Genomic DNA, 27,998 nt, shown 5'->3' on the forward strand with positions numbered 1-27,998 from the left:
TTTTAATATTACGAATATACCGAACTTATTACACCCATTTATTAAATGAAGAAAGTTTGGAGGGACATAAAAAAAATATAAAAAAAAAAAACAAGAGTTAAAGTGAAATTTTTTTTTTGCCCATTTTAATAAATGAGTATATCGAATTGTAGATGTACCAAAAGTTTGCCGCTCTTGAACGCACTCTCTTCTCTAGTTATCAAAGTGTGTGAAACATAGATAAAAAGAAGGGTTTTACTTCTTTCATGCTGTATGAGAGAAGCTATTTCATGTTGTGAGATAAATTAAGTGGTGCCTATCAATTTTTAAAAAAAGAAAAAAGAAAGAAAATAGAGGCACATCTTTTTATGTGAGAGTAAAATGAGATAGGAGTCTTATGTACCATAAGAGTATAATTTTTCTAAAAAGAAACCCAAAACACAAAATTAAATATAAGAGAATATATTTTTTTGGTGCCTAATAGAACATACGGTCTCCACTTTAGTTTTTTTAAAAAAAATTTAGTCTTGAGGTCCCTAACAAATTCAAAGTGGACTCATTTAGTTGAAATTGTGGTCCCTCACAAATTTAAAATAGACCCACATTAGCTCTCAAAAAGATTAAAATAGATTCACTTTAAATTTCATAAGAAGCAACTGAATAATTTGTTTTTTTTTTTTTGTAAAAAATTAAAATGAAAATTGTGTTTTTTGTTTAAGAAAAAAAAAATATTTACTCTAAATAGAAAGACATAGCAATGACGGCACTAAAGTTAGACGTGGCTTACGAACAGTGACTCTTTACTTCCTTTATTTATTTTTATTTGTTTCAACTTTCAATATTTTTTTTTAGGTATTTTTTTTTATCATATATGATCCCAAGACTTTAATTAAGAACTGTTCATCTTTATCCTTGTTTGACTTTTAGATTGATGGTTTATTTTCCTTTGCGGTCCGTTTGGATAGAGAGAAAGAGCTGTGAAACTTATGTAGTGTCCGTTGGCATAGGGCACAACAAGCTTGTCCAATTATCCATTTGAGTCTTACATCACAGAAATGGATATGAATGAAAATAAAGGGGTGGGGGTTTAAAATAAATAAATAAATAAATTATGAAATTGATTAAATAGAGAAAATGGAAAAGCCAAGAAGTGGACGTGAGAGGAATGTGTTCTTTTGTTACGTTGTAGTCTCCCTTTCTTCGCTTTACTGTAAGCTGTTGTTTATGGGCATCTGGGCCCTCCACCCTTCCTTGCTCCATATGGGCCTTTTGAGTGCTTTCTATTCTCAGGGCCCACATTGTGACCCATTTTTTGTCACCCTCTTTGTACAAATATGGTTCCGCAATCTTGATTAGGGTTGGCACTTGGCAGATTATCAATATATATATATAATTTTATTCATTAATTCATTTGTATCTAATCGGTTAATGTATCTAATAAATTAAAGTCATTAGATACAAATAAAAATAAACGACTAAAATGAAAGATGTAATTGGCCATATTATATAGGGAATGGTTATATTGACAAACAAAAAATTTACAAATTCTTACAAACTATATTATCTGTTATAGGTATTACATGCCAACACAAAATGTACTACCCATAGTAGATAGTATAATTTATAAATTTATAAATAAAAACTTTTATCAATATAATATATATGGGGTTTAACTTTTTGCAGTTGTGGCAGAAAAAGATTGCCTGCCACTCTCACAAAAAAGGAGTAGGTCCCTCAAAAAAATAGTAGATCTCACATAAAATAGTTCATTTCAAATTTGTCTATGTACTACCGGTAGTACATAATGCGTGACGGATAAATATTTCTGCCATAACTACATAAATGTTTATATATATATATATATATATATATAGGGACATGATCCTTTAACTCCAATGTCAAACTTTGAAATTTGACACCAAATTATATATAACCATTGATTTATGTCAATCAACGATTATCATTTATTGAGAATTAATAATTAATTAATGAGTTTGATTGGTTGATGAAATCAACGGTTAGAATTTGCTGTCAAATTTTAAAGTTTGACAAAAGGATCATGTCCCATATATATATATATATGTATATGGTAAAATCATTTCTACAGTCGCTTTACGTACAACAATGACATGTGTATGGTTATGATTCCTCACATTTAATGCTTTCATCCTTTGCATGGTTATGATTCTCCACATTTAATACTTTCACGTATATATATGGCAAGTATTTGACTGTTGCACGTACAACAGCTGTAGAAATATAAACCCTATATATATATAGGGAAAGATTATATTTACAAATTTTTTGTTATCAAACTCTTACAAACTACACTATGTTTGACCGGTCATACACTAATCAAGAGTGTATGACCGGTCATACTTAGTGTAATTTGTAAAAAAAAATTGTAAATAAATCTTTCCCCATGAGTATTAAATATAATTTCTCTCATGTTGTGACCCTTCGATTTGTGTGCAAAGTTTTTCTTTTCTTTTTCTTTTTTTAATAAAAGTGGGCCCACCACTAGTTAAGTCACAACATGAGAATTCAATTCTCATGCAACATGAGAAAATCAAACCCCATATATATATGGGAAAAACTACTCTTATGCTACATGTGGTAACTTTATCTCCTACACACCTTTCGATAATTGTGCCACTTTTTTTTCCTTTTATTTTTATTTTTTAGATGGTGGAGCCCACAAATTTATCTATATGACATGAGATAATTTATCTCCTTTAATATGAGATTAATAAAACCATATATATATATATATATAGGGGCAGGATATTCTTACACCGGTTAGAAGTCTTACACTCAATCTTGACCATTGATCCACTTGTATCCAATGACTCACATTATTAATAAATTAGAGCCCTTAGATATAAATGGGATCAACGGACAAGATTAAGAGTGTAACTTACACTGGTGTAAAATGATCCTGACCCATATATATATATGAGAAGAATCAATTTATGTTATTCTAAGAATAAAAGGTTTTACATGAAATCTCAACTGTTGATGTATTTACATTTCTTGAATTTGATTTATTAGTAATGTGAGCCATTAGATGTAACTGAAATAAACGATTAAAATTAAGAGTATAATTTACCATAACATAAAATAATTGTAACCTATTTACAAAAAAAAAATAATAATAATAATAATTGTAACCCTGTATATACATACATTAGGGTTGGCAAAATAGCAAGGGCATAGCTTTGATAAATGTGGCTGTCAGGGTTTATACATTAATTACCACTAAATAATAATAATGATAAAATTATCATTGGGATTGCTAAGGATTTTGTTTATTACCTAATGGTGTTCCCACATGCTCCCATGTTCCAATGATTCTACGGTACAACACTTGAAAGGAATTTTTTTTGACGGTGGCTTATAAGTGAGAGCTGATAAGCAGATTATTATTTAAGGCCAAATCTTTTGCACGTGGTTATGATTGCTTGCAATTTACTCTCCACTACCATTTTTTCTGTGGTTGTTTACTCTCTAGTACAAGCTTTAAATTAGATATTATACGGCAAATGAAGCTTTCTTAAAGGCATAATATAATGAAGAAAAAAGAATGCGAGAAAGATGGTTGAACACTCCACTAAGGAAGCTTCTTTACCAAACAATGTTATTAACTTCAAAAAAAAGGTCAATTAATTAAAAGATAACATGTTTTACTTAATATGGGGGCTCAAAACCCTTGTAGGATGAATCATTGTAAATCTTATCATAAGGGAAAAGAAAAGATGCAAGTGTCAAAATTTTGAGAAAAAGTTAAGAATAATTGTAGCATATTGTTTTTGATCCATCATGGCTTGTTGCTCCCACTTGCAACAATAATGTTAAAAGAAAAAAGAAGAAGAAGTAGGAAGATCGATACTTTTAGTGTTGAAACATAAATTCCCATATTTCTAGTTATTGTGGGATTGTGGTGTGTGGCATTTGTGAGATTTTTAATTAACTTAGAACAAGAATATAAGGAAAAGAAGGGTAGAGAGAGAAAGAGAGAGATGTAAGGGTAAGAAAAGAAAAATGGGGGGACAATAAAAGAATCAACTTGGTGGATTGCTTAGCTGGTGACAGAAAAATGTAAGGGTTAATCCACATGGTAGACAGAAAATGTAATTGTACATTCACATCACATGCATACCCCATGTGAAGTAAACCTTTTGTCTAGAAGTAAAACTTTTTTCTCATATGGGTCCTGTAAATATATAAAGTCAGCCAGATCCACAAATTGTTACGTATTTAATGAGTGCATATGCATATGTATATGATTTTTATTTAATTAATTTATTTATATATTTTATTTCTACATCTCAGTAACTGCAGAAATGACAACTACTCTTTTTCTCCTATTTTCGGGAACTTCCTTGTCTGCAGGGTCGGTCTGCAGTGCCATCTTTTTTTGTACTTTTAAGGAAATTTTATTGCTACAAACAAAAGAGTGAGGTGCGTTTTGTTCCTTCTTCATCACCCTAATTACATTCAAGGCAGTGATTTTATATTTTTTATATTATCGTTATTATTATTATATTATTACTATTTTTTTTTTACCTTGGGTTAGAACATGTTCTTCTATGTAAAGACAAACTCATATACACAGTAATCAATGAGCCATTTCCACCTCCACTATTCTCCATTCATATAATTAAGCTTGCAATTTGCAAGTTGCAGCCCCCATTTGTGTATCTTCATTTCAATATAATTTTTTGCTTATATGAGTGATGATACTTACTTATATTTTATATTCACGTACTTATCTGCAATATAGTATTTAAGTTTCATTACAACTATCATTTTCTTATTCATATAAGCAAGTATAATATATAATTTTTACCTCGTAAGGAATAACATAGTCGGCTATGCATATATATATATGTGTAGAGTTTAATTAAATCACTACCCAAATAAAAAAAATTATGTATAGTTATTAGAATATTAGATTCATTTTTAATTTTTTTAAAAATTAGATTCATTTTCAATGGTATTGAAATATATAATTGTGACGTAACGTACATCAGTACCTCGATTATACACTTGAACCTATATAGTTTTGGTCAGGCAATTCATATGACCATAAATTAAAAAAACTTCTCATAAGTCATAAAACTATACTAAACTTGCTATGTACTATTAACTTTAAGTACGTTTATTTTAATTATTAGATTCCTGTATGTGAACATTTTTTTTTATGTAATAGAGTATCTCTTAATTAATGAATATATAAAATAATAACGTATCCCTCAATTTCTTGAATTCAACCTTTTTCATTCTTTTCTTTGGGTAATTGATTACGAGGGAAATTTTTAAAAAAATATGTAAAGAAGTCATTACGGAAGTAAGCAAACAAATCTATCAAATCCTCCTTACTGTATTTGAAATTGAGATAGTTCCAATGATTCAAATAGAGTTTTTTTTTTAATATATTGGCAAGTTGAAGAATTGATATTATCATTATTTTGGAAATGAGTTGTAAATTAGAATGTAATTTTTGGATACCATAACTGTGGGATTTAATTATACTAGAGAAATATAATATAAAAATTATTGATTGAGCTTTCAATTACTAGCTTAAGTTTTTATTTTTATTTTTTTGTAATAAAGAGGGGCAAAAGCCCCAAACAAAACAAAAATTACACGACGCGAGAACTTAAAAGTTCCACAGAAGCATCCTGAAGAAGGAGCACTAACAAAGGAGAAGGAGGAGAATGATAAACAATAAGATTATTATCATCCTCAAAATGCCTAGAAGCAAACCAGTGAGCACATCTGTTATTTTCTCGAAAGGTGTGGACCCAACGAACATCTCAATCTTCAGCAAGCCATTTGTGAATACGGGAAACAACCTGAGAGTTTCTGCGATTGTTGCTCCCTTCTTGGATAGTGCTAAGAGCAATTTCTGAGTCACATTCCAACTCCACTCTCCTAGCACCAGTACCTCAGGCCAGCTCTAAACCTTTGAGGATACCCTAGAGTTCTGCATCAAGAGGATTACAGAAACCTAATCTGAAAGAGAAACCACCCAGAAAAGCACCATTGTGATCTTTAGCAAGGCTTCCACAGCTAGCATGCTGCCTAGATAGGGAAGAAGCACCATCTGTGTTAATCTTCAACCGACCAGGTTCAGGACGACACCATTTAGTAGGCTGATGGGCATTAGGGAAGCTGCCAAGAATGCTTATATTCTTACCTCTAGCTTCAATTAAATGCGCAACAAAATCAAAAATGACACGCTTATCATTGCTTGGCCTTCGAGAACTATCATCATGAATATGATGATTACGCCAATTCCAAAGATTCCAGCAAGTAGTATAGAAAACATCTATCCAATCAACATGAATTTGATAATTCCAACCCTTACTCACATTTTTTATGAGCCAAGGCTGTAGGTCTAATGTGAAGAAATCGTTGGGGACCCTTCTACCAAACCAATCTATCCACAATCTTTTGGCTTGGGAACAATCTCTAAGGACATGAATAAGAGTTTCTTCACTGTTTGGACAGTTAATGCAAAAATTAGGACCCCCATTCCATTTGTGTTAGAATTTGGTATCTACACACAGATGCAAGTGACAACCACACAAGTATATCTATGAAGAACTTTCTGTTGTCAAATCTATTCTCCAAATTGTGCATTACATCAAGCCTATTAATAGGCAAAACAAAAAACCGGAAAGTACTAATGAAGAGACTCTACTAATGAAGAGACTCATTACAAGGCTAATCAAGAGTCTCATAAACCCTCCTAACATCACTAACTACTCATAACTCACCAAAAGACATGACTCTTCAATATTTTAATTAACACATGAAACTAAAAAGACACTTCAACACTAATAACATTAAATAACGACTAACTCTTAAAACTCCTAAATAAATATAAAACTCATGACTCATAAACTATCCAAATTTAAAACTCATTAAAATAACATTTAACGTTTACTTAACAAAACTCCCCCGTAAACTTAAATGCTTCTTCCATCTTTCATGCCAATCATTCTTTTGCAGTTTTCCAGTAGTAATGTCAGCAGTGGTTTTGTGAAAATATCCCGACTTGGTCTTGACTTGCCACATGTAATAACTCCACATTTCCTTCCTTTACTTGATCCCGGATGAAGTGAAAACGGACGTCAATATGCTTGCTTCTTTCATGATTCACCGGGTTCTTGGCTAACTCTATAGCCGACTTGTTATCAATACGGATCTCGGTTGGGCCGACTTGTTTCTCCTCCAGCTTGCTTAGTAAGTTCCTGAGCCATACTGCGTGACAAACACACCAAGACGCAGCTACATATTCAGCTTCACAGGTCGACAAAGTCACAATGGGTTGTTTCTTCGAGATCCAAGTGAATGCCGTGTTGCCCATGAAGAATACATATCCCGACGTACTTTTCCGATCCTCTACATCTCCACACCAATCACTATCAGTGTACCCAATTAACTTTAATTTTCGGACCTCGAGTAGTGAAGTCCCAATGAAGCTGTCCCTTGTATATACCTCAAGATTCTTTTTGCCGCCTTCCAGTGTGAATAACTCGGCTCCTCCATGAACCGACTTACAATCCCAACACTCAGTGAGAGATCCGGTCTTGTGCATGTCAGATAACGAAGACAGCCTACCAAACTTCGGTAGTTGCTTGCGTCAACTCGATCTCCACCATTATACTTTGAGAGTTTTGAACCGGGTTCCATAGGGGTTGAAACCGGGTTGCAATCTGTCATCTTAAATCTTTTGAGAATCTCCTTTGCATATGCCTCCTGAGAGACAAAAATACCCAAGTTGTCTTGTCTGACTTCCAGACCAAGAAAATATCTCATCAGACCGAGATCTGTCATCTCAAACTCCCTTGTCATTGTTCTTTTGAGTTCTTGTATCATTCCATCATTGTTCCCCGTAAAGATGAGGTCATCCACATAAAGAGCCACAAACAAAACATCATCTCCAATTTTCTTTATATAAAGTGCATGTTCATAGGGGCACTGCTCAAAACGATTTTCCTTGAAATAAGTGTCAATACGAGTATTCCACGCCCGTGGTGCTTGCTTCAACCCGTAAAGTGCCTTCTTCAACCTCAGCATTTTCTTCTCTTCTCCACCTTTCATGTATCCCGGTGGCTATTCGAGATAGACTTCTTCTTCAAGTACTCCATTCAAGAATGCCGACTTGACATCCATTTGAAATATCTGCCACCTATGTTGAGCTTCTTGTGAAATCAATAGCCGAATTGTCTCCATCCTTGCGACGGGAGAAAATACCTCGTCATAATCAATTCCTGCCCTTTGCTTGTAACCCTTTGCAACTAGCCGAGCTTTATATCGTTCTATCTCCCCTTGAGCATTCATTTTCTTCTTGAATACCCATTTTACCCCAATGGGCTGACTCCCTCCAGGTAGCTCGGCTAACTCCCACGTGTTATTTCGATCAATGGCTTATATCTCCTCATCCATGGTGTCTTGCCATTTCTTATCTCAGATGGCTTCTTCAAAGCTTATATTTTCAGAATCTGCAAGAAGACAAAAAAAATGTACCTCACTTGTTGACTCATATATGTCTTGTATGCTCCGCATCCTGGGTTGTCGTACCTCGTCTTCATCATTAGAAGCTTCAGGACTTGCCGGGTTGATAACTTGTTTTGAGATTCCGCCTTCAAAATTCACCTCGGGTGAATTGCTCTAGTCCCACTCATCTGCTTCATTGAACCTTACATCTTGGCTCACTACGACCTTCTTGTTGACGGGGTCAAACAGCTTATACCCCTTTGTTTTTTCATCATAACCCATAAAAACATATTTTCTGTTTTTTTCGTCGAGCTTAGTTCTAAGCTGGTCCGGTACGTGTGCAAAGGCCACACTACCAAATACTCTGAGATGAGCCACTGACGACTTTTGACCGCTCCAAGCTTCCTGTGGTGTTTTGTCCTCTAAACTCGAATGTGGACATCGGTTCTGCACATACACAGCACACTGCACAGCTTCCGCCCGAAACTCCTTCGGCATCTTCTTGTTCTTCAGCATTGACCGAACCATGTCAAGAACAGTTCGGTTCTTCCTTTCAGCAACGTCGTTTTGTTGTGGTGAGTATGGTGCTGTTAGAAACCTTCTTATCCCATGTTCCTCACAGAATGTCAGAAATGCTGTCGAGGTATATTCCCCACCTCGGTCAGAACGCACCGACTTGATGAATTTTCCCGTTGCCTTCTCAATCATTACTTTAAACTTTTTGAATACTTCAAACACCTCGGACTTCTCCTTCAGGAAATAAACCCAAGTTTTTCGTGAGAAATCATCAATGAAAGAAATGAAATATTTTTTACCGCTAAAGGATTCCGGGGTGATTGGACCACACAGATCAGTATGAATCAACCCCAGAGGCTGCTTGGCCTGAAATCTCGCCATCTTCTGAAACGTGGTCCTAGCATGCTTGCTAAGTACACAACTCTCACAAAACTTTCCTTCATAGTTGATGTGAGGCAGTCCGTCAACCATCTTCTTCTTTGCCAGCTCGATTAGACCACCATAATGTAGGTGACCAAAGCGGAGGTGCCAAAGTGACGCCTTGTCTTCCACCTCGGCTTGTAAACAGTCGATCTGTACACATCTCAAGTTCAGTTTGTACGTTCGATTTCTGCCTATTTCAACTCGGACTATCAGCCGACCTCTCTCATCTTTCAAATACAATACTCGGTCCTTCATCATAACCGTGTAACTTTTCTCCATCAATTAACCCATGCTTAAAATATTGCTTTTTAGGTCGGGTACATAGTACACATCTCGGATTGAGCCAATCAACCCGTCCTTTTGCAGGAAGCATACCGTACCACGGCCTTTTACCTCAACCTTCGAGGCATCCCCGAACGAAACATGTCCGGTCTCCACCTTTCTCATCTCCTTGAAGAAATACTTATATCCGCACATGTGGTTACTCGCACCTGTGTCAAGATACCACTCAATGTCATCATCTGAGTTTCCTTCATTGTGTGTCATTAACAAGACACCATCCTTCATCTCCCCTTCTGTGCCTAGGTTGGATGTCTCCTCCACCCTTTTATCTTCTCTGCATTCTCTTGCAAAATGTCCGACTTTTCCATAGTTGTAACACTTGTCCGAGTTACAATCTTTCGCAAAGTGACCAAACTTGCCACACTTGTAACACTCGACGTTGGAATAATATGATCGTCCTCCTCGTCGACCTCTTCCTCTTCCACGCCAGTTCTGTTGACTTGATTGTCCTACCTCATCATTACAACCTTCTTGACTTCGGCCTCGGCCTCTACCACTACGGCCAGTGCCTCGTCCACCGCGACCACGTCCTCTACCTCGGAAGTTTTGAGAATAGAGAGCCTTCTCATCTTTAAGTGTTGCTTTAGTCTGAAGTGCTTGTCCAAGAGTCTCCTCCTTCTTCTTCTTCCGTTGCTCATGCGCTTCAAGAGAACCGACTAGCTCATCAATGGTGAGCGTAGCTAGATCTTTGGATTCTTCTATAGCATATACCACGTTCTCAAAGCTGTCGGTCAAAGATCTCAAGATCTTCTCCACCACTCTGGTGTCCGCTACATCTTCTCCATTTCGTTTCAATTGATTCACAATGGTTTGAACACGAGTAATGAACTCGGATACTCCTTTTGTGTCCTTCATCTTCATTCCCTCCAACTCGGCACGAAGGGTTTGAAGCCGAACTTGCTTAACTCGGTTGGCTCCTCTATAGACATTTTCCAGAATGTCCCACGCTTCCTTTGAGGTCTCTGCATTCGCTATCTTTTCAAAGCCGGACTCGTCTACAGCTCAGAAGAGCATGAACAACGTTGCCTTGTCCTTTGCACGTGTCTCTTTCAACGTTCTAGTTTGGGCCGCCGTGTATCCTGCGGTGGTCGCTGGTTCTGCAAAGCCTTCCTGGACGACCTCCCAAGCTTCCTGGGAACCGAGAAGAGCCTTCATCTGGATACTCCAATTCTCGTAATTCCCTTTTATCAATTTAGGCAACGCCATATTACTCACACTCTCCATAGCTCTGATACTAATTTGTTAGAATTTGGTATCTACACACAGATGCAAGTGACAACCACACAAGTATATCTATGAAGAACTTTCTGTTGTCAAATCTATTCTCCAAATTGTGCATTACATCAAGCCTATTAATAGGCAAAACAAAAAACCGGAAAGTACTAATGAAGAGACTCTACTAATGAAGAGACTCATTACAAGGCTAATCAAGAGTCTCATAAACCCTCATAACATCACTAACTACTCATAACTCACCAAGAGACATGACTCTTCAATATTTTAATTAACACATGAAACTAAAAAGACACTTCAACACTAATAACATTAAATAACGACTGACTCTTAAAACTCCTAAATAAATATAAAACTCATGACTCATAAACTATCCAAATTTAAAACTCATTAAAATAACATTTAACGTTTACTTAACAATTTGCATGTACGACTCCTAACTGGAAGCTTATTAAGAAAAGCCAGCCACATCATAGTCTTGATTCTTTCTGGACCCTTCCAGTCCCAAATCTTCTTCCAGGGAACATTCCTTTGAGCATGTTGAAAATTCATCAAGTTCAAGTAGGCAACCTTAACTAAGGAAGAGGACACATGATTCTGACACCAAACTAACCTATCCTCAGTATTATCTTCCAAAGCAACATGAACGCAAAACACCTTAGAGATTAGCTCATCATTTAAGAATTGCTTCAAATATCGAACATCCCAGGTACCATGCTGAAAGATCTCAGCAATGGTTCTATGCAATTCCAGATCAGGAATGTGATTAGGAGCTAAATTACAAAGATTATCATCCAGATTCAACCAATTATCCAGAATTTAATAGTCTCTCCATCACCCACCTCCCATCGAAGACCGGCTAAAAAATTGTTCCAACATTTAGAAAGGTCCCGTCAAAGTTTAGAATCATAAGGCTTAGAGCTTATCTCACGCCTCAAATCTTTACCTCTGCCATACTTGGCTCTCAAATAGGTAATTGTTAGAAAAATATAATATAAACATAACATAAAAATTATTAATTGAGCCTTCACTTACTAGTTTAAGCTCTTAGATGAGATAATTATTTATCAAACTATATTTAAAAAAATAGAATATCTATAAGATATCGTAATATAGTTTAGAATATCTTAAAGAATATGTAAGAATTAATTAATTTATTTTCTTATATTTCATTATTTGTTTCTTAATTTTAGGATTCCTTATATAATATAAATAGAAATTAATATTTTTGTCTTTTATATCAAACACATTAATATATGATACTATTCTATCTATTCTTCTGGCTATCCTTTATTATTTGGGTTCGCTTTTTCTGCAGTTACTGCACTATCTGCAGTAAACCTAATACGACGTTATTTTGGGACGAAAATCATGGTGTTTTTATAATTTTAATTTATTTTAGAGTTATTATAGTCTTTATAATTATAATTATTTAATTTTTTAATCCAAAACGACGTCGTTTTGGAAGTAAATACAGATAACTTATCTGCAATAACTGCAGAAATATTATTCTGATTCTTTTATATTCAAATCTCTATACTTTTAACGTGGTCCATTTTTGTTCAGTCTTTTCTTTTCACCATCTCCTTTGTTTCTCTTGTATGCACTTATAGGTTATGTACTGATTTTGCTTCCACTATAATGGGATTCTTGAATATGATTTAATTTACACATAATGTAGTAGTACTCATCAAGTTCGTTCTCAATTTTTAAAAAAATAAAATATAAGTTTCTAGAATAAGCTGCCAAATGCAATTGAATTGTGTGATTGCATCCAATTATATTATTGCACAGCATATATTGTGCACAGTGCATACATTTCTCAGCCATATAATATTATAAGATAATTTTACATCAGTGTAAGTTATATTTTTAATCTTAATCATATATATATATATATATATATATATATAACGGTTGTGATTTCTTTTATTTCTTTTTGGAAATAACTGATTTCTTATATATTTGAATCATTAAATATAAGTACATTATTTTTATTTTTATATTAATATAAGAATATTCTACCTCATATTATAAAATAAAATACAAAACGTGCGTAGAGAGAAAAAAAAAAGAGGAGAGAGAAAATTACAGTTGTTGTGGTATCTGTTAGGCTGTAAAATACCAAAATAGTGGGCATGGTGGGTAGGGCATCTTCTCTCTTTGTCTCTCTACTTCTTCTCTCTCTACAGCCAGGTTGAGAAGTTCTACAAGGCTCGTGTCCTATATATCATCCAGCTAGAGAGGAGTTTTGTCAACAAAGCAAAGAAATCTATTGAAACTGTCAAAGTCTAATTATTTGTTTTAACATCAACCGCTTTATGAAATTCTAACTTTGATTAATTTAGTTTAGGGTTTGACTTTTTTTATTCGTTTTAAAAGTTATGATTTTCAGAAATCAAACCTATTATTCTGGATAGATAAAATCATGAAATATAATTAAGATTTGATTGGAGCGCTATTAGGTCAATAATTGTTATGTGTAATTTTATTTTTTTAATTAGACAAACAATGTGACTAATCAAAATTATTGTTAAGAAAAAAATAATAATAAACTGAACAATTCCTTGTTTTTTAGAAAAGGTATAGCAAATGTAATGATGCGATGCCCATTATTTTTTGTACATGAGCTCCTCTCTTTTTATTCACAATTAATATTAGCCAATCAGATATTCCTTTCTGTACATGTTCGATGAACAAAGGAGGAGAGAGAGAGAGTTCTGAACATGTGATTGTGTCTTAAAACAATTTCAATCAGTACTATAATGATCCGGGGATTCGTTTATATATAAAAGAAAAATTTACAAGTTTATTATTAACATTGGAATTCCTTTTCAAATTGTAGGCCCAAATTCTTGAATTGTTGAACATAATAATTGATTCTATTAAGACTACTAAACGTAATTTTTAATGTAAAAAAAAATTTAGAGTAAAGCCACTTTTAGGTCTTGACAAAAAATACTATCTCAATTTCATCCCTCATAAAAAAAGTCAACTTTTGATTTCTCTACAATTTCAGTTTTTTGAAATTATGGTCCTTTAAAAATTCAATGAAGACCCAATTTAGTTCTTAAAAAAGGATTAATATTATAAAGGATGAAAGTGGAAACTGTATTTTTGTTAGGGACCCAAAATGAATTTTACTAAAAGAATTAATTTATTACGAGCAATATTATATTATAGTGTTATGAGCTATATATTTGTTACAACCATCTAGGTCATTCCATCAATCTAACTCCGATCTTTTCAAAATTAAGTCATTTTGTTTATTTATTTATTTATATTAATTGATTCACCTTTGAATGGTTATATTTCCTTTTTCTCTTTCTTGCTTTATCAATATAAATTCAACTATGTATGGTTATGATTTAGTGGCTGGAGATAAAGTTATATCAAGCAACTAGAAAAACGATAAGCTATATATGTGTGTGTGTGTGTGTGTGTGTGTGTGTGTGTGTGTGTGTGTGGGATAAGATCCTTTGAGACCGATGTCAAACTTTAAATTTTGACATCAAATTCTAACCGTTGATTTTCGTCAATCACCGGTTATCATTTATTGAGAATTAATAAGTTTGATTCTTAATAAACGATAGTCGTTGATTAGTGAAAATCAACGGTTAGGATTTGGTGTCAAATTTCAAAGTTTGACACCAGTGTCAAAGGATCCTGCCCCCTATATAACCGTACAAAGATGGATCAATGGTGATAGAGGAAGAGAGAGAAAAGGTGAATCAATTAATATAAGGAAGCTGCTTGAGAAATGTTTTTCCCGTGTGTGTGTGTGTGTGAAGGGTCCTTTTTTTTTTGGTGAAATGTGAAGGGTCCTTTTGACTCTGGAGTAAGACTTTTAAGTCTTATCTTAGCTGTTGATGGGCGAAAATCAACGGTTGTTATTTGTAATGTAATTAATAATTAATTAACTAATATGACTTCCTAAACTATAACCTCTGGAGTTATTTGTAATGTAATTAATAATTATTTAACTAATATGACTTCTGGAGTTATTTGTAATGTAATTAATAATTAATTAACTAATATGACTTCCTAAACTATAACCTCTGGAGTCAAATGATCTGTGTGTGTGTGTGTCCTTTGATGGGCGAAAATCAACGGTTGTTATTTGTAATGTAATTAATAATTAATTAACTAATATGACTTCCTAAACTATAACCTCTGGAGTCAAATGATCTCTTATATATATATATATATATAATGAATTTATTGTTTTTGCTATCACAAAAAATAAAATTATCTTTTGCAACTCCAAAACTAGATCATTTTGAATGTTTGGGGAATTAATAAAGAATATTTCAATAATTTTATTTATTTCTTTATTATATAAATTTTATCAAAATATCCTTAATTAATTTTTCTAACCCTCAAAGTGACATAATATTGAGGTTCCAAGAGATAATTTAACCTCCAGAATAAACAATAAACTCTTAGGGGGTGTTTGGTATAGGTTATTTATTTGAAATGATGGGAAAGTGGATGAGGGAAATTACTTTCCCATGTTTGGTACGGGAGAAAAGGAAAATTATCTAAGCAAAGTTTTTTCCCCATTTTTTTTTCAACTACATGTTCTTTAAACACAATACCATTCCATCCGTGGTTTTTTTTCTTTCCCACTACTCAGAATCGCTCAACTAAATTTGGAGACAAAATTGCCCTCCTCATACAATACATCTCAGACCATGTGCATTGCAGTACAGCAACCCAGAAACACACATCGTTAGGGGGCTTGTTCTTCGACTTTGTGTACTCTTGCTTTGCGTCCTTCCCAAGATCCACCAATTCTTCCTTTGTTTCTTTTTTTCTTTGCCTCTGGCTTGTTTTCATTTACTGTAGGTTATGTTTCTTTTCATCTTGCGGTGGATTGATTATGAGCTGTAGGACTGCCCAATGGGTGTGTGAAGAAATAAAGGAAGAGAGGTGAAGTAATTGTTCGGATAGAAAGAAATGGGTAATGCTAAAACGAAACGTCTTTGAAGATATTCAAGATTCAAATTTAAAGGGTATATTTGTCATTTTACTTCATAATCCTATTAATATTTTATCACCAACCAAATATAATATTATTAAATTAATTCAACTTTCTCGATAAAATTTTGGTCTACCAAACATTTTTTTATAACTTACATGAGAAAAGATGTTTCTCAACATATTCCTAAATATCTTTTTTCCCAATTAAAAAAAAAAAATATCTTACGTACCAAACGCCCTCTTATATGATTCACTCGGTTCAAGATAAAAGTAATAAATAAAGAAGAAAATGGGGGTACGCCTTTTCCCATTGATGTCAACCTAACTTATAGGTCCACCCCTTGTCGCCGATTTACCAATATACCCCCACCATTTCCCTTTGATTAGTTAATCTCGAGCTTATTGCGACATTCCCTTTGACTAAAATACCCTTCTTACGTGATTCCCACGTACTTCGTGTATTTGATTTGTACACCCCTAGTGATATTATAGGTCTCCAAATAACATAAAGCCAATAAACTTTTGATAATTTTGTGCATTAAATGACATATTGATTGAGTGGCCCTCATATCCTTCCATTTGTATATGTCGATGAATTCCCACTTGAAATGTTTTGGGACTCAATTATTGACTTACTCGCTTGATCGCATAGTAAATAAAGACCAATGAAATATATATATATATATATATATATATATATATATATATATGTTATTTTAACTTTAGAGTAAATTTTTAAATCTTACTCTCCATCTTAACAGTTGATTTTTGCTCATGTAACAGTTATAATTTAGGAAAACATACTAATTAATTAATTATTAATTACATTACAAATGATAACAGTTGATTTCAGTCCCTCAACGACTGAACCCTTATATATATATATATATATATATATATATATATATATATATATATATATATATATATATATATATATGAGAAGTAAGAATCACCTAAGAAAAATTGTTAGCATATGCAACCAGTCAAAAGCCAACCCTCACGATGGATATGTATATATATATATATATATATATATATATATATATATATAGGAGGATTCTCCAGCAACTGAATCACCTAAGAAAAATTGTTAGCATATGCAACCAACCAATGTACTACGCCATTCCCCTCACGATGGATATGTGAAATATAAATGTTCCAATTCATTGCTAGCATGTCTCTGATACGCATAATCAGCCAAGAGGAAGGATGAGAAGGGAAACATTCCTTCAAAATGAGATGCTGAGCTAATAGGGAATCCCCTTCTACCCATACGTTCCTAAAACCTTTATTCCAAGCAACCTTCAATCCCACTAGAATGGCCTAAAGCTCTCCATTGAGCGTTGTTCCACTTCCTAGGTTCTTGCAAAAACCAAAAATCCAATCGCCAACGTTGTCACGAAAAACACCTCCACAACTTGACTGGTACCCGTCAGCAGAACTGGCTCCATCAACGTTATTCTTGGTTCAATTCATAGGGGGAAACCTCAGGATATAAGTCTCTCTGTTTTACCTTGAGTCTGCAAGCTCATTATTGGAAGCATATCCTTGGCTAGCAAAACGCTCTCCTTATATGCTATAGCAGCTTGCATTATTCTCTCTGAATTGCATCTTAAACTCTTGAAGATCGTCTCATTTCTTGCACGCTAGAGGAACCAAGCCGTTACACCGAAAAAGAGCCGCCAATGAGTATCCTTACTCCAATGGTTGGTACCTTCAACGTTCGTCAAGACCCAATCATGAAGATTCATCTCGGAGAATTCATCCCAATAACTCTGATGTAATAATAACCTCCAGACTTCCATGGATTCTGTACAATCCCTGATAGCATGGAGCGTTGTCTCACTAACCTGATGACACCTAGGACAAACATCGGTGGCAGATATCTTGCATTGGAATCTTATTGAATTTGTCATGAGTTTTCCTCCTATCACAAGCCAAAGAAACGTTTTATCCCTCTTCGAACTATCCCAATCCCAAATACGATTCCAAGGAGTAGAATCCACGCAAGTGTCATTGTTAGCTATCACCTTGTAAGCCGTTTTAATAGAAAAAATTCCATCTGGCTAATTGCCCCAAATGACTTGGTCTTGAGTATCCATAGGAAGGGGAGGATGATTCCCTTTTTCTTTCTCTTTCTTTATTACTATTAATCCACCTTTGTACTGTTATGATTTAGTGATTGGACAAAAGCTTATATCCAATGACTTGACACTCATATAATCCTATATATATATATATATATATATATATATATATATGGTTTATTGTTTGTTATGTCACTAGATGGTCAAGTTAGAATTAAATTACGCCTTTTTGTTTATTTATTTTCTTATATTAATTGATTCACCTTTAAATGATTATAATTCCCATTTTGTTTATTGGTACTATCACTGTATATAACGATTCATACTGTCAGTTAAAAATGATGTTATTTTTGGTGGAATAAAGAAAGTTCGCGTTCAAAATTAATTGTAGAAAATGAAAATATTATATTTATTTCTATCTTTATATGATTATGATATTCCATTCTTAATGCTTTTCAAAATTAATTGTAGAAAGTGGAAATATTATATTTATTTTCACCATTGCATGATTATGATTTTTCATACTTAATGCTTTCACACTATAAAATGATGTAACCAATGCTTAGATACAGTCACTGTACATCCAACAAATCCTATATATATATATGTGTGTGTGTGTGGTAAAATCATTTCTGCAGTCGCTGTATATATAACAACGACAGGTGTATGATTATGATTCCCCACATTTAATGCTTTCATCCTTTGTATGGTTATGGTTCTCCGTATTTAATGCTTTCAAGTATATATATAGAAAGTATTTGATTGCTGCACGTACAGCAGCTGCAGAAATGTAAACCCATATATATATATATATATATTTAAACCCATATATATATATATATGAAGCAGGATCCTTTGACACCGGTGTCAAATTTGAAGTTTGACACCTCATATGAGAGCCGTTAGATCAAAAAAGATCAATGGTATCACATGCTTACAAATCAGAGTCGTTGATCTTTTTTGATCTAACGGCTCTCATATGAGGTGTCAAACTTTAAATTTGACACCAGTGTCAAATGATCCTACCTATATATATATATATATATATATATATATATATATATATATATATATATATATATATATATATATATATATATATATATATAAGGATCGACAAGTGATGAAGAAAAGCTTAATCCTACTTATCAAGTGATAATAGCTCAGTTGACATATGAGAGCTAAGCAGGTGGGGGTGAGAGCATATGTTCAATCCTCTCCAATATCATTTTTTGAGAGAGATTTAAAGCTTTAATCTTGAATTCGTCCATAGAAAACCTATTAAATTAGGGAGAAATAAAAAGAAGAAGAAGCTTAATCCTACTTAACTAATACTCTTAAATTTCTTGCTATAAATATTTTGATAAAAAGGTCAACACCATTAAAAACACATTTTCAAATAAAAAAACAAAAGTTACCCAAAACGCATTGGCAACTATTCATTATGGTAGTAATTCTAAGATATACCGTTTATTAAAGAAAACATAAAATTTGTTCAATTTTTTTTTTCTAAAAAAAAGTTGAAAGAAAAAACTATAAAATACTATTTAAAAAATTGAATCGGACAGGTAAATTAAACTGATTAAACCATGAACTAATTACATTTTTAGTTTGAACATTATTTAATTTAACTAGGTTTTCATAATTTAAAAGTATTATTATTTCAATTTTTAGTTTAATTTTAAAAATATTGCTAGAATAATGACAGGTAATACACACACAAAATAATAATAATAATAATAATAATAATAACTTCAACATATCTTTCATCAATCTATAACAAGTCATTTTCAATAGCAAGTGGCACGAACCGTGGGTAGGAGGAGGGGGGATCGGAATTTAAAATTTGAAAGAGAAACGTATCGTTTGCATTGCATCTCATAGAGCTGATGCCATAATCGGAAAATGGGTGGTAGGAGCCATTGCCTTTCATATAGAATTATATTAATAAATAATTTAGGCATTGCATAAACATTCTTAAATTTAAATGAAAATTTAAAAATATAAACTAAATGAGATTTTCTTTTTGAAAAATATTAAAAAATAAAAATTTGTGCAATTAATTCAGGTAGACTTTAAAAAAATATTATATTAAAAATGAATTTTTTTAAAAGATTCAAATGTATACATAATTATTTCAAAAGGATTTAAATTTAAAATGAATAAAATTTAAAAATAACACATATATGTCATTCTTTTAACAAAAAAGAAAGAATACGAATTAAAAATATAATCTAATTTAATAAATATAGATCGATGCATCTCAGTTTAAGTTTATTTAGTTCAAGCATAACAAAGATTATGTAGTTTATGCATTACAAGACCCTTTTCCCAAAGCTTGATAAAATAGGTCAATTTTTTTGTAAGCTGCTTTCTTACCTACCTCTTTTTCTCTCTCTAGGCAGTTTGTTTATATATATATATATATATATGAGGCAGGATCCTTTGACACTGGTGTCAAATTTAAAACTTGACACCTCATCTGAGAGCCGTTAGATCAAAAAAGATCAACGACTCTGATTTGTTAGCATGTGACACCATTGATCTTTTTTTATCTAATGGCTCTCAGATGAGGTGTCAAGTTTTAAATTTGACACCGGTGTCAAAGGATCCTACCTCTATATATAGAGGTAAGATGCTTTGATACCAGTGTTAAATTTTAATTTTGACACCTCATCTGAGAGTCGTTAGATCAAAAAAGATCAACGACTCTGATTTGCAAGCATGTGACACCATTGATCTTTTTTGATCTAACGGCTCTCAGATGAGGTGTCAAAATTGAAATTTGACACCGGTGTTAAAGGATCCTACCTCATATATATATATATATATGTGTGTGTGTGTGTGTGGAAATCACTTCTTATTCAACCGTAAAAAATGAGATCTTCTCCTATAGACACAGATCTTGAAATAAAATTTATTATTTAATTAAAAAATAAAAAAAGGAAAGCACGGCTCCCCATAAGTCTGTTGCAAAAATTTTGATCTTCTGTTGAATGAGAAGTTTAAACCCTATATATATATATAGTAATGTGAGCCATTGAATACAAGTTGATCAGTGATCAAGATTGATGGGACAGGATCATCTTACACCGGTGCAAGAATAATAAGTCTTACACCAAATCTTAACCATTGATTTTCTGCATCTAACGAATAAGATTTATTAAGTCTCACTCATTAATTAATTTTTAATTCCCAACAAATCTCAACCGTTAGATACACGGAAACCAACGGTTCAGATTTGGTGTAAGATTTATTATTCTTACACCGGTGTAAGTTGATCCTATCCCATATATATATATATATATATATATATATATATATATATATATATATATAGAGAGAGAGAGAGAGAGAGAGAGGTAGGATCCTTTAACACCAGTGTCAAATTTTAAATTTGACACCTCATCGAAGAGCCATTAGATCAAAAAAAATCAAGGACTCTGATTTGTAAGCACGTGACACCATTGATATATGTGTGTGTGTGTATGTGTGTGTGTTTTTTTTATCTTCTTCTGACCCACAAAATGTGTGTGTGTGTGTTTTTTTTTATCTTCTTCTGACCCACAAAATATGTGAGGCCCGCTAATTTTAAATAAAAATAGGCACAATTTTTGAGTAGACACAATATGAGAAAATACATCTAAAGAAATGTTTTTTTTTTTTTTGATAACATAAAGAAATGTTTTTTTCATATATATATATATAGGATTCGTTTTTTCTACAGTCAATGTAGATAACTTATCTATGTTGAGCCCAAAACGACGTCGTTTTGAGACGGAAATCAAGGTATTTTTGTAATTATAATTTATTTAAGGGTTATAATAGTATATTTCATTATAAATTTTTTATTTTTCAACTCAAAACGACGTTATTTTAGGAGCAAATATAGATAACTTATTTACATTCACTATTAAAGCCATATATATAGATATATATATATATATATATATTTATATATATATATGACAGAATTCTTTGACACTGGTGCCAACTTTTGAAATTTGATATCAAATTCTAACTATTGATTTTCATCGATCAATGTTTATCATTTATTGAGAATTAATAATTAATTAATAAATTTGATTGACAAAAATTATAATCGTTAATTGATGAAAATCAATGATTAAAATTTAGTGTCAAATTTTAAAATTTGACATCGATCAAAGATCCTATGGATCTCCATGTGTCTATGTGTGTGTTTATATATATATATAGGACTTGTTATATTTATAAACTTTTTTGTTTATAAACTACACTATCTTTGCTCAGGAGAATGCTAGGTTTTACTATGTTTTCCCGAGAAAAGATAATGTAATTTATAAAAATTTGTCAAAAAATTTTGTAAACGGATCATTCCCTTATATATAAGGAATAATATAGACTAAAATAAAGTAAAGCAATATGGACAGAACTTATCGTAAAATATATGAATAATATATATTTTATTTTGAAAGATCACATGAGAATAATGAGATGTTATAATTTTTCTTTTATGTGAACACAATCATTTAGATGCTCTATTCTTGGACAAAATTTTTATTTTTATTTTTTCCTTTTCTCTCTATTGTTTTGGGTTTAACCACCCAATAATTCTCATTGGAATCATCCGTGGTGGACGCAGTCACTGCCATCAAAATTGCGATGCCATTTATAACGGTAGGTCACAAATCCAACAGAATTGGCCACCATTAACTTCTGTTCATAAATGGCTTGGCCTAATAACATGACCTGCATCAAACTAGTTTTATTTAACAATGTTTTTTTTAACATAAAATAAATTTAATATTAGTTAGAGAATTCATAAATAATTTTTATATAAAAGTTTGCAAAAAAAAAAAAAAAACACAACACATTTTTGAATTCTTCTGCTCATAATTTTAAGAGATTCTAAATTAAATCTTACAAAGAAAATATATTTGATGATTTCAAATCTTGAATAACACCACTTGCACTTTTTTACTTATTCACGAGCCGATTTTACTATAAACTTAGACATGTGAAGAAGAGTTGATGTAGCTAGTTGCCATTCTATTCATAATAATTATATGATTTGTACTCGATGTGGGATCTTCCATTCATAAACATTATGTAATTTTACTATAAATTTTCATTCAAATTAATGATTCACCTTAATTTTGAAATGAAAGAGTTTACTCTTTTACTTAAACTTTCATTCGTAAAAAATAATTGACCATAAAATACGGTGAGAATGTCATTCTTTAAATAATTCTTTAAATTATTTGTAACTAGAGGTAAATTTAAACTTTACTTTTTGTCAACTAAGGACAATTTGTCATAATTTCGATGGTCGCCATCAGGGGTAGGACCCCATTGGCCACATGTATAGTACCACACACAGTACATGGTTTCTTATTCAAATTAACTACTTTACAAATCAGGGGCATTTTGGGCATTGTGAAAATAAAATAAAAATAAAAATAATAGAATCTCTTAAGTACAAAGGAACAAACCCACGTCACTAACTTGATAATTTAAACAAAACACATCATAGATTAAGCTTCAATGATTAAAGGTCAATGCAAGAACCATGTGTATGGCTAGTTTGGTCATTTCAACTCAATGTGCCAACCTGCCACTGAAATCCAAAAACCCAAAAAATATCACCAAAGAAAAAGCATGTAAAAGATAATCTTCACCTTCACATCAAAAAAAGAAAATCAAATAAACAAATTTTTTTGAAAGTAAAAAAGATAAAAAAAAGAGAGAGAAAAAGATAAAGCTGACCTACATAAGCCGGCCTTTGTGCATAACCAAATTTAGCCACACAGACAAAAACCTACTTATTATTTCCACCGTCTCTTTGTGCAGCTGTTCAAAAAACTCTGCATCAGTTTATAAATAAATAAATATTTTTAATGCATAAATAATAAAAAATTAATATTTGCATATATCTTTCTGTGCCACTCTATTATTACAGTGAGAGAAAACCAAGGTGCATGAATTTACACTTTACCCAAGATGTCGATGACACACCTTTTTGTGAAAAAACTTAGAAACAAATAAGAAATAAAAGATTGAGTAATTTCCACATTAAATAAAAATAACGAAAAAAGGAAGAAAATATTTATTCTTAATTGTTATTATTGACAGAGAAAAAAAAAAGGTAAAAAATTTCTTGAGATTGGCAAGGAGATCCCACATCCAAATAAATTAATAAATTCACCAAACACACTCACGTTCATACATATGATAAAACCCATCAAAGAATTCACCACCCTTATTTTTCTCTCTTATCTCTTTTTCTTTTCTTTTTTGTTTTTTATATATGTTTTTTTTTTCTCCTCTGTAATTGCTTAGGTTGTGTGGTGTTTTTGTAAGGAATAAAGAGTGAAAAGAGAGAGATAGATAGATAGATAGATAGATAGAGACTACAGAAAGAAACAAACAAAGAGAGAGTCCTATGCTAGGGGACTCAGCTGTATTGGGAACTGGAGGAGGAAGCTCTGGTGATGATGCAGTGGCTGCTGTGGTGGCAGCAGCTGCATCATCAGCAGGAGGAGGAGGTGCTCATGACGGTGGTGACACGGTGGTGGGTGGTGGAGGATCAAATTCAGGGGATGATGAAAGGGGTAGAGGGGAGGAGGGTGACCGGAGCTTTGGTGGGAACAGGTGGCCAAGACAAGAGACTTTGGCTTTGTTGAGGATAAGGGCTGATATGGACGTGGCCTTTAGAGATGCCAGTGTTAAGGGTCCCTTATGGGAAGAGGTCTCAAGGTTAGTCATTGATCTTTTTTATTTTTTATTTTATTTTATTTTATTTTTTAATTTTTTTGAGATGTTATTCACTTTAATCCAATGCCAGTTTGAGCTCCCCAGAGTTCTGAAAATTCTAAATTCTTCTTAAAGATTTGTCCTTTAATCTCTTTGGAATGTGTTTCACTTCAATTCTCTCTCTCTCTCTTAGTTTCATTGTACAGTTCCTTTTTTTTTTTTTATTGTTGAATTCTGCTCCTTCCCATTTTTTTTCCCATGGACTTTAAATTAACATAAACTGTTTATAAAAATAATTTAGATATATGTAGCATCTATGGGTTGGATGTGATTTGCTTTTCTGATATTCATTTTGATACATGTTCTTTTTTTGCCAAATAAGTTACCAACTTGAATTGAGTCTTCAAAAGCAAGATTTTCTTCCTCCTCCCCTTATTATTTCAGTTATCCACAATCCTAGATGGCAATGAAGGGTAGATTACAAAATCTTCTTACTTGGGTTCATATGTTTCCCATGAGAAACGTTTCTGTGTTCACCAATTCATTGTACTTGTTATCAAAAACTTCACTTCAATACATCAAACCCTTATCATTTTCATTCTTTGGCACCTGAATTCCTCTAATATTTTTTGTCTTTGTTTATCATCTTATGCTTCAATTGCTTCTCATCACATGAATTTTATGACATAAGATGAAGTAACAAAAGCTCACTTTTTGTTATGTTGTCTTTTTTTGTTTTGGGCACTTGGGTTATATTATATATCAGGAAACTTGCAGAGTTAGGCTATCACAGAAACGCCAAGAAATGCAAAGAGAAATTCGAGAACGTTTACAAGTACCACAAGAGAACCAAAGAAGGACGAAGTGGGAAATCAGATGGCAAAACTTATAGATTCTTTGATCAATTAGAAGCACTTGAAAACAACCCTTCAATTCTCTCCCCAACAACAACAACACCACAACATTCCAAACCACCACTAAATGCAAAACCAGTTTCAGTAATAGTAACAACTTCAACGTTGCCAATTCCACAAGTGGCTAACACCACTGTTCCATCAACAACAACAACCACAACACTCCCCATAGCTACTACTATGCCTCAAGCCATTCTCAACACCCCATCAATAAACCTCACAATCCCTTCATTCCCACCACCAAACCCTACAAATTTCACATTATCATCAACACCAACAAACCCTCCTTCTTTCCCCAACAACATCCCCACCGATCTCTTCTCGAATTCGAGCTCTTCCTCGACCTCTTCCGACGACACCTTGGAGGGGGGAAGGCGCAAGAGGAAGAGAAAATGGAAGGACTTCTTCGAGAGACTAATGAAGGAAGTGATTGACAAACAAGAAGAGCTGCAAAGGAGGTTCTTGGAAGCAATTGAGAAGCGAGAAAGGGAAAGAGTTGCTAGAGAAGAAGCATGGAGAATGCAAGAAATGCAAAGAATCAATAGAGAAAGGGAAATTCTTGCACAAGAGAGATCCATAGCTGCAGCAAAAGATGCAGCTGTTATGTCATTCTTGCAAAAGATTGCTGAACAACAAAACCTTGGACCTGCATTGAATAACTCCAATTTTCCAATGCCACAAGCAACTATACCATCACCACCGCCACCACCATCACAACCAGCAGGACAGGTTATTATACATCCGGCCCCACAACAACAACAGCAACAACAACATCAGCAGCAACAAATGACCAACATGGAAATCATAGAAGCAAATAATAATAATAATAATGGTGAGAATTTGATGATGCAAGCAAGTTCTTCAAGGTGGCCAAAAGTGGAGGTTCAGGCACTAATAAATCTGAGAACGAATCTGGAAACAAAGTACCAAGAAACTGGACCAAAGGGTCCACTATGGGAAGAAATCTCATCGCTAATGAGAAAGATTGGGTACAATAGGAGTGCCAAAAGGTGCAAAGAGAAATGGGAGAACATCAACAAGTACTTCAAGAAAGTGAAGGAAAGTAACAAGAAGAGACCAGAAGATTCCAAGACTTGTCCATATTTTCACTTGTTGGATGCTCTATATAAGGAGAAGAGCAAGCATGAGAGTCCCTTGAAGCTTGACACCACGGTGGCGCCGCTAATGGTGCGGCCGGAGCAGCAATGGCCTCCTCAATTGGCAGCGACTGCGGAGAATGATGACTCCGCAGACCACCGACCGCGGCATCAGCACGAGGAGGAAGATGATGACGGTGGTGATGATGAGGAAGAGAAGGAAATTGGTGATGACGATGATGAAGATGAAGATGATGAAGGAGGTGGTAATAACTATGAGATAGTGGCAAGCAAGCCAGCTTCTTCAGTGGGTGTTTCTGCTGAGTGAGAGGACTAAATGGGTCAAAAGAAAGTGCATCAATTGGAGCAAATTGGGTTGCCGGAAAAGTGGGTGGAAAGCGGTGGTGAAAGCGGCGGTGATGGTGGAGCAGATTTTGACACATGGGTATAGGGGGTGGGGAATATTTGGATAGCAAGTACTTGGTATTAGCATATAGTCAGTAAGATTATATGTTTGTTTTTTTTAAAAATAATTTATTATTTTTTGAGCTAAATAAATAAGTTGAGGAGGAAGAGGGGAATTCAAGATAGAGAGATGTTCAGATTTCAGAGGCTCCACATAAATGAATAAAGAAAAAACCTTGATTAATGTTATTGCACTGTTTTTTTTTTTTTTTTTAATTATATGTTCATGGTGGTGTAAATGGGAGAAACAATTAACTTGAGGGGTTGTCGTTTTCTTTTAGTGAAATTTTGCTCTTCAATTTTGTTACTCTTCAAATGTTGTAAGTGATATTTTTTTATATATATAATGATGGAAATTCAACACATAATCTAATACAAATTATTTAAAATCCTCATTATTAGACTAATCCTAATGATTTAATTTTATTTTTTTCTCTTCCACTGTTTCATCAATTTTTGTTTTCTATTTATATAAATTTATTAGAGGGCGCCTTATCCACAAGTTATGTATTTTGTTTATACAAAGTCATTAGCCATTTGCTAGAGCATATAAGGAAAGGGGAAATATTTTTGAAGCAAACCGGTTGATACTGAAAAAATAAGAGAGAAGAGAAGAGAGAAAAAAGAAAAGAAAAGAAAAGGAGCTTAAATGGTGGGGACAGTGACCGAAGCCTTAGTGTTGTAACAGGGCCCTTCCAGTAGCAGAAAAT

At 33.2% G+C, this 27,998-nt stretch overlaps 1 protein-coding gene across 1 annotated transcript; it reads left to right on the forward strand.

Annotated features, from left to right (window-relative positions):
* The first annotated feature begins 24,304 nt into the window (after positions 1–24,304).
* On the forward strand, positions 24,305–27,527 carry LOC133284330 (trihelix transcription factor DF1-like). Its single transcript, XM_061481333.1, is given in 4 exon segments — positions 24,305–24,815; positions 25,579–25,775; positions 25,778–25,846; positions 25,917–27,527. Coding segments are annotated over 4 exon segments (1,815 nt in total). The 5' UTR covers positions 24,305–24,501; the 3' UTR covers positions 27,152–27,527.
* The last annotated feature ends 471 nt before the right edge of the window (positions 27,528–27,998 follow it).

The sequence above is a fragment of the Gastrolobium bilobum genome, unplaced genomic scaffold, assembly GCF_033153095.1.
Source record: "Gastrolobium bilobum isolate Gb01-03AN ecotype WA unplaced genomic scaffold, APGP_CSIRO_Gbil_v1 utg20499, whole genome shotgun sequence".
Lineage (NCBI taxonomy): Eukaryota > Viridiplantae > Streptophyta > Magnoliopsida > Fabales > Fabaceae > Gastrolobium > Gastrolobium bilobum.